This window comes from Astyanax mexicanus, chromosome 13, assembly GCF_023375975.1.
Source record: "Astyanax mexicanus isolate ESR-SI-001 chromosome 13, AstMex3_surface, whole genome shotgun sequence".
In the NCBI taxonomy this organism is placed as follows: domain Eukaryota; kingdom Metazoa; phylum Chordata; class Actinopteri; order Characiformes; family Acestrorhamphidae; genus Astyanax; species Astyanax mexicanus.
In genome coordinates this window covers 11,190,437-11,204,671 of record NC_064420.1, presented here as the reverse complement: position 1 = coordinate 11,204,671, position 14,235 = coordinate 11,190,437, and the positions used below count along the sequence as shown (strand labels likewise).

General features: G+C 39.0%; 2 protein-coding genes across 4 annotated transcripts in view; one reads left to right on the top strand and one right to left on the bottom strand.

Moving 5' to 3' along the window:
• The window catches only part of LOC103028396 (Scm polycomb group protein like 2), a 54,814-nt gene extending 50,088 nt beyond the window's left edge, over positions 1 to 4,726 (top strand). For 2 of the 3 annotated variants that reach the window (XM_049486407.1, XM_007237472.4), the window contains 2 exons: positions 1,651 to 1,814; positions 3,618 to 4,726. In XM_049486407.1, the coding sequence (XP_049342364.1) occupies positions 1,651 to 1,814; positions 3,618 to 3,743 (290 nt within the window). In that variant the 3' untranslated portion in view covers positions 3,744 to 4,726. The remainder of the gene's footprint in view (positions 1 to 1,650; positions 1,815 to 3,617) is intronic. The other variant, XM_007237473.4, reaches the window with a different exon arrangement.
• Positions 4,727 to 6,991: 2,265 nt separating this feature from the next.
• The window catches only part of zmp:0000001174 (retinoic acid-induced protein 2), a 30,815-nt gene continuing 23,571 nt past the window's right edge, over positions 6,992 to 14,235 (bottom strand). The window contains exon 2 of the mRNA XM_007237488.3: positions 6,992 to 11,940. Within this exon, the coding sequence (XP_007237550.1) occupies positions 10,136 to 11,860 (1,725 nt within the window). The 5' untranslated portion in view covers positions 11,861 to 11,940 and the 3' untranslated portion in view covers positions 6,992 to 10,135. The remainder of the gene's footprint in view (positions 11,941 to 14,235) is intronic.

Genomic DNA, 14,235 nt, shown 5'->3' with positions numbered 1-14,235 from the left:
AGTAAGATGATGATGTAAGTCCTTGATCTGAGCTGATCTTTGGGTTGACTATGATTATTCACCATCCTTCGCATCTGCTTATTTAATATTTACCTTAGCCTGACACTTCGGGCTAGAGCTGGGCAATATGGAAAAAATCTTATAATGATATAGTTTTCCATATCAGTCAATATCGATATGTCTCACAATATAAATCAAAGCACATTCTGTCACACTTTTCTACTCATGAGAGAATAAGGATGTTATCAAAAGAATGTGTTAATATTTTATTTAGTCAGAAGTTAACCAATGAACATTAGAACAATATACAACTGTATAAAAAAATAAAACACTCAAATCCTATATGTTCAAAGATTAAATGTGACAGAATAACAAAGGAAACATAACTAAATTATTTTGGTCAGTTCCAAATCAATGAAGTCTCATACAAAATAAAGTGAATTCTTTTTAAAACAAAATCTTTCCAATGTAAACAAAAAAAAACATAAAATTCACTAAATTGTGCTCAGCTTATTCTCCAAAGCAAAAGAAAGAAAGACACAATATTCCCCAATAATACCACAACAAAAGGCGTGTGAAGACTAGCACGTGAAGTCAACACCGCCCTTTTCTAACATTCTAGCATTATTAATGCTTAAAAATGTAATAATAATGAATTGTGAATTGGAATGTAGTTAAACATTCTGTAATAATTAATAATGCCTTGACTATTTTCACTGTTATTTCAGTAAATATAGTTATATATGTTGTACATATATATGTATTTATATACATACACACATACATACAGTGATTTTGACTGTGAGAATGTGTGTGAAACATTGCAGCTCTCCTCCATATTTAGGAATTCTGCACATGCTCACATGAAAGGGACTTTTAAACAGATTCTCTTTATGCATACCTGGACCGTGTTAGGATATTTCTGTGGCTGAACATTGCCCCATATATGCCCCAGCGTCAGCTTCAGTAGCCTGCCCTTATCCTTATTTGACAGACAGACAGACGGGCAGACAGACACGCGGACAGACAAAGGGTTTGAGGAGAGGAAGGAGCGAGAGTGCTTTAAAATAATCTTAATAGCTGAGCTGCAGATCAAACGTTCACCGTCTCCCCCTGCAGGAGCATGCCTGAATTACTAATGCTGCTCCACACTGAGGCCAGCCCCACTGGGCATTCCACACTCACACGGTGTGTGAGCGCGCTTGCGTGTGTGTGTAAGTGTAGGTGAGTGAGTGTGAGTGTATGTGCAAGTACGTGCGACTGTGTAAGTGTGTGTGGGTGTGTGTGTGTGTGTGGGTGTGTGTGTGTAAGTGTGTGTGAGTGTATGTAAATGCGAGTGAGTAATTGTGAGTGCGTGCGTATGTGTGAGTGCGTGAGTGAAGATAAAAGATAAAGGCAGATTAGACACTGAGCCACAATTAAACACACTTCTCCCACAGAAAGAATGATTATATAAATACAATTACAACAACAGAACTTAGTTATTTACAGAATTAACAATTAGAATTATTATTAATGATAATTCAAATAGAAGGAAATTAGATTGTGTAGACTTTATGAATAATAAGCAATAAATCAGTAATATTAGAAGTGAGTTATAATCATTTATATTGTGTGGTTTCTCTCTCTCTCTCTCTCTCTCTTTCTCAGCAGCGAGTTCTACTACTGGTCCTGATGCAGCCACTGCAGAGGGTGAAACTCCCAGGAGCAGCAGCAGAAGCCCCTCCTCCTGGTCTATAGAGGAAGTGATGCAGTTTGTGCGAGATGCAGACCCCACAGCGCTGGCTCCTCATGCTGAGCTCTTTAGGAAGCATGTGAGTCTCTCTCTCTCTTTTTCTTTCTACCGCTCAGTTTTCACTTTAGTCATAAGGAGCAGATTTGACCTTTATATTGAGATTTTCATAACTTCTGTTCTCCACTGATGTTGCAAACAAGGAAATAAAACAGCACAGGAACAGTTCTAGTTAACATGCCACGCTTGAGGTATGCTTAAGCACATTTAGACGAGTCAGCTTCATTTAGGAATAAGGTTCTGTGGACTGATGAATCTAAAATTGAGTTGATTAGAGAGTGGTATGCATTTGGATAAAGAACACAGCATTCCAACACAAACCCTTTACTGCTCCACACAGTAAAATTTGGTGGTGGTTCATCATGCTGTGGGGCTGTGTGATCAGTGCAGGTACTGGGAATCTTGTTAAAGTTGCGCATGGATTCCAGCAATATCAGCAGATTCTTCAGAACGATGTTCAAGAATCAGTAAGAAAGTTGAAGCTTTGCCTGGGCTGGATACTTTAACAAGACAATGACCCTAAACACTAAACACTAAACTCTGCTCAAAATCTACTAAAGCTTTCATACAGAGGAACAAGTACAGCGTTCTGTAATGATCATCTCAGTCCCCAGACCTGAATATTATTTAAATCTGTGGTGTGATTTAAAGCGGGCTGTCCATGATCAAAAAAACATCAAACCTGACTGAACTGGAGATGTTTTATAAAGAAGAATGATCCAAAATATCTTCAACCAGAAGCCAGACTCTCATTGGAAGCTCTAGGAAGAGTTTAGAGGCTGTTATTTCTGCATAAGGAGGATCTACTAAATATTAATGTAATTTTTATGTTGGGATGCCCAAATTTAGGCACCTGTCTAATTTTGTTTAAAGAATTATTGCACACTTTCTGTGAATCCTTAATTTCACTTTATATATTAGATATATTTAACTAAAACTGTTGATACAATCAACCAATGATATTTATAAAGGAAAATCATTATAAAGGATCAGGGGTGCCCAAACTTTTTTATAGCACTGTATATGATATTGTATCTGATGATTATGTGTCTGAGAGTGAGTGAATTACTAAGTGAGAGAAACTGAAAGAAATAAAAAGGTTGAGAAAGAAGTAAGAGAGAAAAGACATGCCTGTTAGGAGAGAACATGCATCATCTGTGTTTACACTTCACCTGGCAGCCTTGTGTCCATCTCCACCAAAACACTGCCGGTCTCTGGACAACATCACCCCTGCGTCCTTCACTCACACACACACACACACACTAAATCTGGTCTGAACAATGTGAACATAGCCTCTAATAGACCCTTTGTCAGTAAAATCAGCCTAGATGGTGAGAATGAAAGTTCATATAAAGCAGTTTTATGTGAGAATTATGTTCCAGGGTTTTTTCCATACAGTTCACTTTTAGACCACTGCTATAATTACAAAGCATGCTTTACTTGCTCACTCATGGACAGATGTACACTTGCATCTGTTGATAAACAAAAAAATAGTGAGATGAGGGAAAAAATATTACAATTTTACACAAATATGACTCTGGTTACTTACGGTAACATAGTTTATGAGAGAGCATCAACATTATTCTAAAGCTGATATTTTAAGGTAAAATTGCTACATAAAGCTGCTTTCATTTTTATTAAATTTTTAATAGATTGCTTTTTTTAATCAGTGAAGCCAAATAAAACCCAGTTATGATTAGCATCAGCATCACTTTACATAGTGAGTTTCAGAGAATCCTCAGTCTGCTCTGTGTCCATGTTGATGATAATGTGCTGTGATAACAGTGAGTGATGCTGTGTTTGGTGTGTGTGTGTGTGTGTGTAGGAGATAGACGGGAAAGCTCTGATGCTGCTCAGGAGTGACATGGTGATGAAGTACATGGGCCTGAAGCTTGGCCCTGCCCTCAAACTCTGCTACCATATTGAGAGACTCAAACAAGGCAAACAATGAAAACTGACTGGAAGTGCTGGATCCCACCATGTTAGCCATGGTTAACCATGCTAGCTGGATTATACAGAGAGTACTGGATCCCCACATACAGTTCTGAATATTACTCAGTACTGGATTAGGTTTGCGGTGCTGTGCTAACGACACAGTACAGGATCAAATAACACACAGACGGTACTGGTTTGTGGGATAGATTTACAGTACTGGGAGAATGACACAGTGCTGGACCAAACACTTACGTCACATGACTCTGTACTGCTACACATCCAACCTACCAAACAGTGCTGCAGCTAGACAAAGACAAAGGCTTCCCATCGGGGGAAACGAGGGGCTACAGACTCCACAAGCATGTCAGGAGGAATAAACCTTAAAGAGGATAAATGTGCAGAGGCAGCAGACTGAGCGCTAATGCAGTCAGTGCACAGGGAGACACACCGCTGTGAAGAGAAGGATCTGGGCAGCAATAAAGTCCTGCACACACTACCTACCTACCACTGGAGATGAACAGAGCCTGGACAAGGAAAGACCAGAGGAAAGCTGAAGTGGATGGGTGGATGCTTCTCTCTTATAAATGTTTTTCTTTTTCTGCATATCATCAGTGTTGATTCAAAATCTTGATATTTTTTTTTTTGTAAATTTGTAGATTAGACTGCTTCATGCTCTTTGCATTGTGTGAAGGACTGGTCCAAAACAAATTGCTATAAAATCATGTGACATTGATATATTATATTGGTATAATTTATTTCCCTTTAAAATCAAATTACAATGATTACAGCATTGTATACATTTTAATTACTTTTTTTTATTTGTTTTTTATTTTATTTTCCTGTTTTCTACAGGAAAAAGTTTTGCAGAGTTTTTCTGAGTAAAGACCCAAAACAACTTGGTATAAGATCATGTGACACTGATGTTTAATTTACAATTATTACAAGATTTTATTGCAAAAAGGACGATTTGCAGCTTTCCGTTTAGTTTTTTTTTTTTTTCCAAAAATAAATTGGCCTCTTTTACTTTTCTCCAGGAACAAGTATTTAAACATGTCAAAAATTAATTTTGGATCTGATACAAGATGAAGATTCTCCCAAAGATTTTGAACTGTTCTTGGATCATTTTGCCGTTTTCCTTTTTTGTTTGTTTTCACCATTGTTGGATAGTTCTGACATTCTGGTGATGAACACCATGAGCTTTTCATCTCCCTACCTCTCTCTGTAATCCAGAATCAGAGAATCGTTCGAGTTCACTGGCTGAAAACTGAACAGCACTGTATGTTTGTTTGTTTGTTTTTTTTCATCTTTTTATTTTATTGTTTTTAATTCTTATTTCGAATACAATCAAGTTTTGATATGATAGTATTGATCGTAGTATTAATTGATGAGTTGTTGAAGTTGCTTTAACAGGAGGCCACTGTTAGTTCATCGTTATTGCCCCCAAAGCAGATATGCAGCTTACCAAATAGCTACCATTCAGAACATCTAATATACACCCACATGCAATATGTAATTAACTGGGACAGGAAGCTAAAGAATATATCTCCCCTGCGCTGACCTGCGGGGGATATGTGGATCTTGCCTCCTGTAGTGAACATGGAGTCACTTGAACTGTTCACATGAACAATTGTAGCCAGAAGCCGCTGGTCACGATCATTACCACCGTAATGAGCAGGACCACTGTCCACTGTGGGTGGTAATTCCTTGTAGGACACTGTGGTGGTAAACAATGAGAAAATCGAGATAAATACCTGCACAGCACATCCCATCCATATAATACCTGCTGTCAGACATCAACTCTGCCCTGAGGTAAAATTTCTGCTGTCCAATAACTTCTGGTGTAAATATTTACATATAGTAGCATGAGTTCCAAGAGGAAATCATGTTGAACCAAAGCAATTGTCAGAAGATTTGGGATTTTGGGGTCTATTAATTGTGTATAAATAAATAATCAGTTAAATGAATAGTGTCAGTCTATTAGAGAAACACAGCTCACAGTTGTGCTCCAGTCTTCACCCATGAGAAGTTTCACAAGTAAATAGATAAAAAAGTTTTATATCTATGAATATTTTATTAACTTGTAATTATTTCCATTCCTTTATGCCTAAAGAGGCAAGACCACTTCTGTTTGCTGTTTTTGTCTCCATGCCCTGTTTTGTTCTCTTTTTTCTATTATTTATTTTGGAATAATGAGAGTAGATATCAGTGATATTCTGATGACGCTTAATCATTTTGAAGGTTTGGAACTTCTGCTGAAGCTTTGTTACCCTTTATTTTCCAGTTAACGTCACTTTGTTATTTTTCTTGTTGTTATTCTGGGAACTGTCGGGTTTGTACTGTCAGTAACGGGAAGTTCTCGTTGTGTCATTTGTTCTGGTGAAATCTTGCTACGGTTTGAGGATTTGCATGGATACATGGATCCGGTTCATGATGTATATTCTTACTCTGTGTGTAGACAGTGCATATTTTGGCAGGATCTCCGAGATGCTGCTTGTGTTGTTTTGATACAGTCCGTTCTGCAGGTTCTTCGAGTCCCGCAGTCACTTTCTTACCCCCGAACAAGGAGAACTGCTCTTTTGTCGTCGACACATTTCAAAGGGATGTTGATGAGTTGGTGATTCGGTGTGGTGTGAACACCAGCGAGAAACAATCTCCATCGCCTGCTCAGACTCCTACAGCTATGGCTTTGAGTCACATAAGAATTGTCATCGTCTTTGTAGATGGGACAGAGTTCATCAGTGTATTATGGGTTTCACCATAAAACGCAGCAACAGGAATGTACATTTTTTGTAGAAAAGAAATATTTTAAACTAAACCTATTGTATATGAAAGTAGAAATGTGAAGGTATGCTTTGGAGATGGGAGGCCAGAGGGGATTGGTATTGTCAAAAGTCTATCTTGTACTGCCTTCCAATACTTTATACTGCGCTTATAAAGTTCTGTCCATTTTAAATAACTACATGGAAATTGCCTTGCTTTACTTTTGAGATTTCTCAGGTTTAGTAGACTTTGTTTGAACTAGACTTTTGTAACGTAGCATTTCTGCTTAACGTGTTAGTTTTCATTTTTAGGCTTGTTTTCATGTTCTGTTCTTTTTTTTTTTTTTTTTTTTTCTTTAAATTTTTTTTTTTGTTCTGTTTTTTTTTGTAAATACTTGTGCCATAGTTAATTAATACTTGCTATGCTCTTTCAAACTACCCAATGTGTTAAAAAAAGTAAAAAAAAAAAAAAAAAGATGCAAAAGAAGTTCAAAACACTCAGATGTTCAGATGTTAATAGACATTTTTAATCATTACATTTTTAAAAGGTAATGCACCCCTCACATACACATTTTTCCACATTTTAAATGATACAAATAAGAATAAATAAATAATTTAAAAACATGGCCGACTCTTTTTTGTTTTTCTTTGTTTTGTATTTCCTCTGTGGCATTTCCACATTTTCCTCTTCATTTACAAAAAGCCATTTATTTAAAAACTCCCACAGAGTACTTCCATAACAATCTCTACAAAATTGTCATTTACAATCTCAGGAGTAAGGTGGACATCCGCGTTCCAGAATGTGAAGTGGTTCACGCTGAAACTGTGTTCACATGTTAACAGTCATGTTGTTTATTCCTCTCTGAAAGTATTCATGCAGTGGTTGCCTGTTTCTCCCAGCAAGGCAAACACTCAGAAAAGGAACAGGACGTACATGCCAGTTAAATACATTAAGGCTCTAGAGCTACATATAGTTAACATGTGCAAAAAAAGGAAGGACGACACTGACTAAGCAGCGTGGATGTGTGGACTCTGATGATCTTGATTTTAAATATATATTCATATATTTAAATAGATGTGACCGGATTTTTTTGCTAATGAACTCTCTAAGTCTACATATGAATGTACTGTAAATGTGGTATCTGACTAACACAGCTGGTAGGAGGTCAGATTGAGTTTTAATTCTTTAAGGGAACAAATGGCATTTTTCCACTGCACTGCACTACTCTACCCACTTCTTGGTACCTGGTACGTTTTCCACTACCACGGCTTCTGTGAAATGTTGAGATCTTTTTCACATAGAGCGTGTCTAGTGTGTCCATCAGCACTCTGCCAGATTAACCTTTTTTATTACTGAGCAAATAAGCATGACCTAGTAGATTTCCTTTGCCTTTAGTGTAAGATGTGATTATTGCACATGCACACATTGCGATGGTGCAGCTCTAGTTTCAGGTACCAGGCACCAAATTTGCCTTAAAAAGAGTCGAGTCGTGTAGATAACGTGTTGGAAAAACACCAAGTGTAAACAAAGCCAGATTTACACAAACATGTTTTATCACTTCATTAACACACACCTACACACACACACCTTTTCTCCCAAACACATGAAGTAGCACGACACAAACTGTAAATACAAACTGAAAAGAAAAAAAGATTGTAGGGGACTGATTTCACTAATTACAGGATCACACATAATAACAGATGCACAGTAATAACAGATGCTATTTATATGTAGTTAAGCAGGTCATTACTCTGATATTGAGGGGTAAAGCCAAACGGGATCCGAGAGTTTGAAATTCTTGAGATAAAATTTTCCTCTCAACCACTAATATGTGAGAAAGAAGCCTAAAGCTGTTCCAAATCCAGAGCCAGGAGGACTAAATAAAGGGCATAGAAAAAAGGGTCATGAACAGTGTTGGGAATAGGAGTAAGGGGGTGCAGTAATTTGTTTTAGACATTTTGCTAAACTGGTTGTCATTTTAATTGTGCAAGATCATTTTTTTTAAACAACCGTCTGGATTCAACTCTACCAAGGGTCAATATCAGTATATCATGCCTTCTGCGTCCTTAGCATAGTTACATATACATTTCATACAAACACTGTAACAATGCATATTTAAGATTGGGTGGGTTTTTGCTAAATAAGTTAAATAAAAAAGTGAAATAATTAATTTTACAGGTTAGATCATTTTTAGGCTATTTTCTATGTTAAATAAGCTTTAAATCATTTTAACATTTTAATTTTTTATTTAGTTATGTTCCTAAAAATATCAAACTATTTGAATGTGTCTAAAAATTCCTTGTCCATCTTTAAGAAAGTCACATGACAGTGGCATCACAACCTTCACACTTTTATTTTCAATATTGCTGAATATTCAGTAATTAATAATATTATTTTAACTTGATATTTATCATATTGTCTCCCTACTTAGCTGAGATAAAGCTTACGCTTAAGGTCACCATCAACTATTTCAATTGACTCTAGGTCAACCAAGCTTTCAATAAATGCCAATTTTTGCTAAAAGTAAGCAAGCTGAAAATTACGCTTTCTGTGCAGCTAAAAGAATAACAAATCTTAAGTAATTTTTAATATATGCCGATACCCAAAAGGCGCAGTATTTTGATAATGACCCTTAATGTTGTAATCCGAAAAAAAGGCACGAGCAAGTTCTTCTGAACAATCCTCAGGTAATTATTTAGTTTTAATTTGAGTTGAGGTGGGCTGCAGAGAAGTGTGTGTTTCCTCTCCCCCCAACACCTCCCCCCCAACACACACACACACCCACACACAATACAGAAAGCGGAAGGATGAAATCTCTGCTTTGTTGCCACTGGCAACCATTTCCGCTGATCATCAAAGTTAATGAAACAGAGGCCTGCGCTTTGCCAAGTCATTATTAGCCTGCTGCGCTAACCGCTAGCCCTGCCCCCCATCAAAGCGGATGCTCCGCTACACTGATCCGCTGATTAATACAGCGATTACCTGCTAAGGGGGGGGAGCACAGAGGTCACACACACTCCACCCCAAACTAATACAAAGATCTGCTTTTATGAAGCTCATTTCCAAACAAAAGCTGAGGGAACATCCTATGCAAGAACCAACACTGAACAGAGACATGTTTGACATGGCAGCTAGCAACTGGGTTTATGCATATTAATGACCATTTAGATTGGAGAAGACTCATGAATAATTCATAAAGATTCGTGTGCAACCAAAATCAACATGCGTATTCGAGGCAGAGATGCGGTTAATTAAATGTGGAAATGCAATCGATTTGTACAGTAGTATTGCAGTCTGTCATTTCAGCCCCTTTAATACTCAGTATTCTCAGCATTATATATCCTGTTGACTCAAGTCACTTAAAGAATCTGTCTGATCGCTATATAATGAATGGATCAAATGCCAACCAGCAGACCAGAGGCGGCCAGCACTGCCCTAAATCGTCTGGACAGTTTGCAGTGCGTCTAGGTCTTGTACTTGCCAGGAATGCCTTGAGGATCAACAATCTCTACTTCCCGCCCCGCTCCCTCTGTCTTCCTTTGCTTCAGGCTTTTTTGCCTACACTGCATGTTTTTCTTTCTTTCTTTTTTCCTCCAGTGCTCAGTCACCCCCTTCTTTCACATTAAACTAAATGTTCTAAATTTCTCGTTATTTCCTGGGCAGGAATGCGGCCAGCCGCTGCTTCTTTATGGGCAGAATGTGTATCTCCTGGGAACTGACCTTCTTTAATTTGATGGCTCTGTTTTTGGGGATCTTTTTAAGTGTGTCCCTCGGGTCTCCCTGCTGCTCGCCTTGGGCCCTGGGCAGGGCAGCGTAACTCCCTTGACTGGCATCACATTTGATAGAGAAGTTCTTTGTGGAGACGCCTGACAGACCTTTAAGTTTGCCACAAAAAATGGCTGGCATTGCATCCTTAACAGACACAATGACCTTGGCTGTCTGTGAAGTGCTGACAATCTCAATGTTACCACTGCTTCCAAGGGCAGCGTCGTGGACCGAACTGATAACAGAGCCACTGCTTCCATTGTCCACCACCCACTTGTGCTGTTTGCTAAACTCCAAAGATGCTAAACTGCTCAGAAGCTTGGTGTCCAATTTGGGAGTGCAGTCTACTGGCCTTAGTACCCCTAGAGCCAAAGTTCCATTATTAACCCCCTCTCCAGAGACAGAAGTTCTGTCTCGTGGATGTGAGAGTGAGTCAGTGGGTGGAAGTCCATAGATGCTACAAGACTGGATGCATGTTTTTCTCTCGCCAGGCACGGACAGATCAAGGGCACTGTCTTGCTGAAACTGTTGAATCTCTACAGAACTGCCACTCTGCATTTGTTGTGTTTGGGGAGGCTTAAATGACAAGTCCAGGACTTCCCCTTCTTTCAACACTGGGGATGACGGAGAGCCAAAAGGTGGTTGAGGGACTGCAGTGACCTTGTTAGGTGTCACCACAGAAAGGAAGTCATGAGTGGATGTCTGAGTGCTCTTACTCAAAGAGAAAGTAGGTTTAGGAGGTTCAGTGTCTACTTTAGTGTCCTTACAAGTTGAGACAGGAATCGGGATGGGAATTGGGATTGGAAGAGGCACTGGAAGAGGAACGACAACGGGATAAGGGACAAGCAGAGTAGCTGGTGGCACCAGAGGAGCAAGTGGAGAGCTATAGGCATGTGCAAATGGAGGGGGGGTTAAAAAAGTGGATGAAAACGGGTCCGCCTGGGGGGGTGATGCTGTATGGCAAGTGGGCGAGGTATTACCCTGACCTGGAAAAAGGTCCTGCAGAATGGCGGCAAAGTTTGGATTCTGAAGCAAAGTCAAGAGGCTTGCATCGAGTACTGGACCAGCTCCTTTCTGGTCCAAGGCAGGAGGAGGTCCAAGTGCAAGCGAAGGGTTCTGGCACAACATATTCTGCAGCGACAGGGCCGGGCAAGTGGCAGTTTGTTGGAGTAGCTGGGGGTTCAGGTGCTGCAACACCTGCTGTTCCAAAACCAATGGAAGGGACAAAGGACCTTGGCTTGTCATCAAGTATGGGGTGGTCCCAGTCTGTCCTACTTGAGGGGCTGCTGTTCCAGCAAGGATGGGCAGCACAACTGGACTCTCCCCCAAGCAGATGGGTTGCAGGACAGTGGTTGCCACTTTCAGAGCAACCCCTCCAGGTGATTCAGTAGCTGGGGCCACAACAGGAGTGGCCTGAATAGTCAAAAGAGGGGAGAGAGACCTCTTTGTGATGGTGGGAGAACTGACATTCCACGTCTCATTTGGGATTATTGGAGTGGTCTCACTCTCAAGCTTGCTGACAACCTCACCTCCATTTAAAGCGTTGTTGCAGATCTCCTGAGGGTTTGCCATGTCGATTGGTACTGAGTCCTTGCATGGATCCTCCATCCCCTATTCCTTATATAAGGCTCTTCAGAACTTCATTACTTTCTTGTTTTAGAGAAGATTACTGGGACCAATTCTGTAAACTGAAAGAGAAGAACAAGTTAATTAGCTGTTTGTGTGTACTACCATCTAGCATACAATCACTTTTGTAACAAAACTAAATGTCTAAAATTTCTTAGAATTTATTTCAAATGTTATCCCATGTTCTCCCCAGTTTAAAAAGCCAATTAACTCACCCAGTCATTAGGACACCTTATCACAAGTAAGCCCCCAACATTAGTAGGCTTACTTGTGCGTGTGCATGCCTCTGTGCTGAAATGAATCACATTAGCTGTGATGTGTTGAGAAAGCTACCCACCCAAAGCAAGCATGGCTAATTGTACTCTCTTGGATTCTCTGGCTACTGATGGCAGGCAGCCAGGCAGCCTGATGTGGGATTTGAACCAGTGATCTCCAGATCATAGTGGCAGCACCTTAGACTGCTGAACCACTTGAAGCCCTGAAAATGCACTTCTTTTGATTGATTCATCCATCCATCCAAGTGTCAACAAAAAAACTTAATGTTTAAAAAAAGATCATGTATGCATCTAACCAGGCACCTCTGTTGTATTACACTGCCAGAACTTGAAAGGTCCGTGGCAGTGCTGCAGAGAGCTGTGGAAGTGTGATAATGTCATGGCAGGGAGTTGAATCATAGACACAAACACTGCACACACAAAGAGTCAAAAGCACCAAGGGAGAGTCTAAACAGATGAGGAATGCCTCACTGAGAGGAATGGCTTCAATTGATGGGGAGGGAGGAAAGAGGGAGGAATTTGATGAAATTAACTTGAAGAGAGCCTCGGTTTATTTGTTTGTGGGCCAGCCTCAGTGTGGAGTTTATTACACAAAATGCTGGCAGCCTTCTAAACTAAACCTCCCTTTGGCAGGCGTAAAAGAGAGAGGGAGGGGAAGAGGGAAAAGAAAAGAGGCAGCTAGAGAGAGAGGAATGGTGAATGGGAGGGGTTAGAAAAGTGTAGAGAAAGAGGAGGAAGAAGGCGAATGAAATGAACAAGAGGTTAAAGACACAGCGGCAAAATATACAAACCCATAATGTTTGTCTGCAATGTGGCAAATTTCTGGTGTATTAAAAAACGATAAACAGTGGAGTAAGTTGTGAATACTATCTGACAATTGTATATTTTATATGACCTCAAAAAAAGACATCATAAAACAAATATAGTTGTAGGAAATAAGGGCTGGACTACAATACTCTCAAGTGTAAATTATTCCCAGACCATTTATTTAACATTTCCTGCACTGAATGTGAAAGTGATTTCTGGTAGAGTTTTCTGTCTGGTTGCACAAACGGTTGTAGCCAGATGCAGATGGTCAAGATCATTACCACCCACTTTATTGTCCACTGTGGGTGGTAATGCCTTCTATAGTGTATATCTGATACACAAACTATGAATAGAAGAATGTTAAGATAGATAGATACTTTATTTATCCCGAAGGAAATTTAGGCAATATACCTGCACAACTAACAGTAAGGGAATGTCGCATAAATTTACCCACTGTCAGGCCTTGCTTCAACTCATAATTCACATCACCTTGCCATGAACACAATGCATAATACATAATACATAATACATAAGCCCAGTATATTTGTTTCTTTCTCTTACTGTTATACTCCATTAACTGTTGCATTTATGAATTATCTTATTTTTCTTGAGTCAAGTAAACTGTCCAGTAGGCCTTTCATGATAATTGTTATTGATTTGCTGTAGAAAATGGACATGACCTCTATCATCTTTGTAGATCTTGATATTGTCTATTTTATTTTTATTTACAGTGGCCAAAACATTAACCAAAAAGAGACCTATGGTGACATATGTGTCACAGGCCTTTTAAAAGATGTGAAAGGTTTTTATAGCACCCTGTCCTTCACTTTAACTCATAAAGTCCCTAAGTGAAATATACTGAACATCCTAAGAACATCACTACAGGACAGTGTGTGAAACTGTGTTTGTTCATCTAACATTATATATAGAATGTAGTTGTACTGGGTTAGTTCTAGGTTAGATACAACCAGCTTCTTTTAAAAGTTTCTTTTTTGGTTTTACAGTTCTGTCCCAACCATTTAATAATTTAAACGCTTCAGTTAAATGTTTTATGTTTCACATGTTTTTGCCTTTCATAAAACTGATACCATATTTCAAGAACGAAATGTTAAAATACAGGTTATGAAATTGTTGTTGTGACATCATTTTTGTACATTTTAACCCTTGAAATGTAAGTTATGTGTTTTGTTAAGAACAACATGAATGAACTGCTCACTGAATTTATCAATTTTAAATTTGGCATCAATATTCTGAAATGTGTCTGGGCTCTTTTGG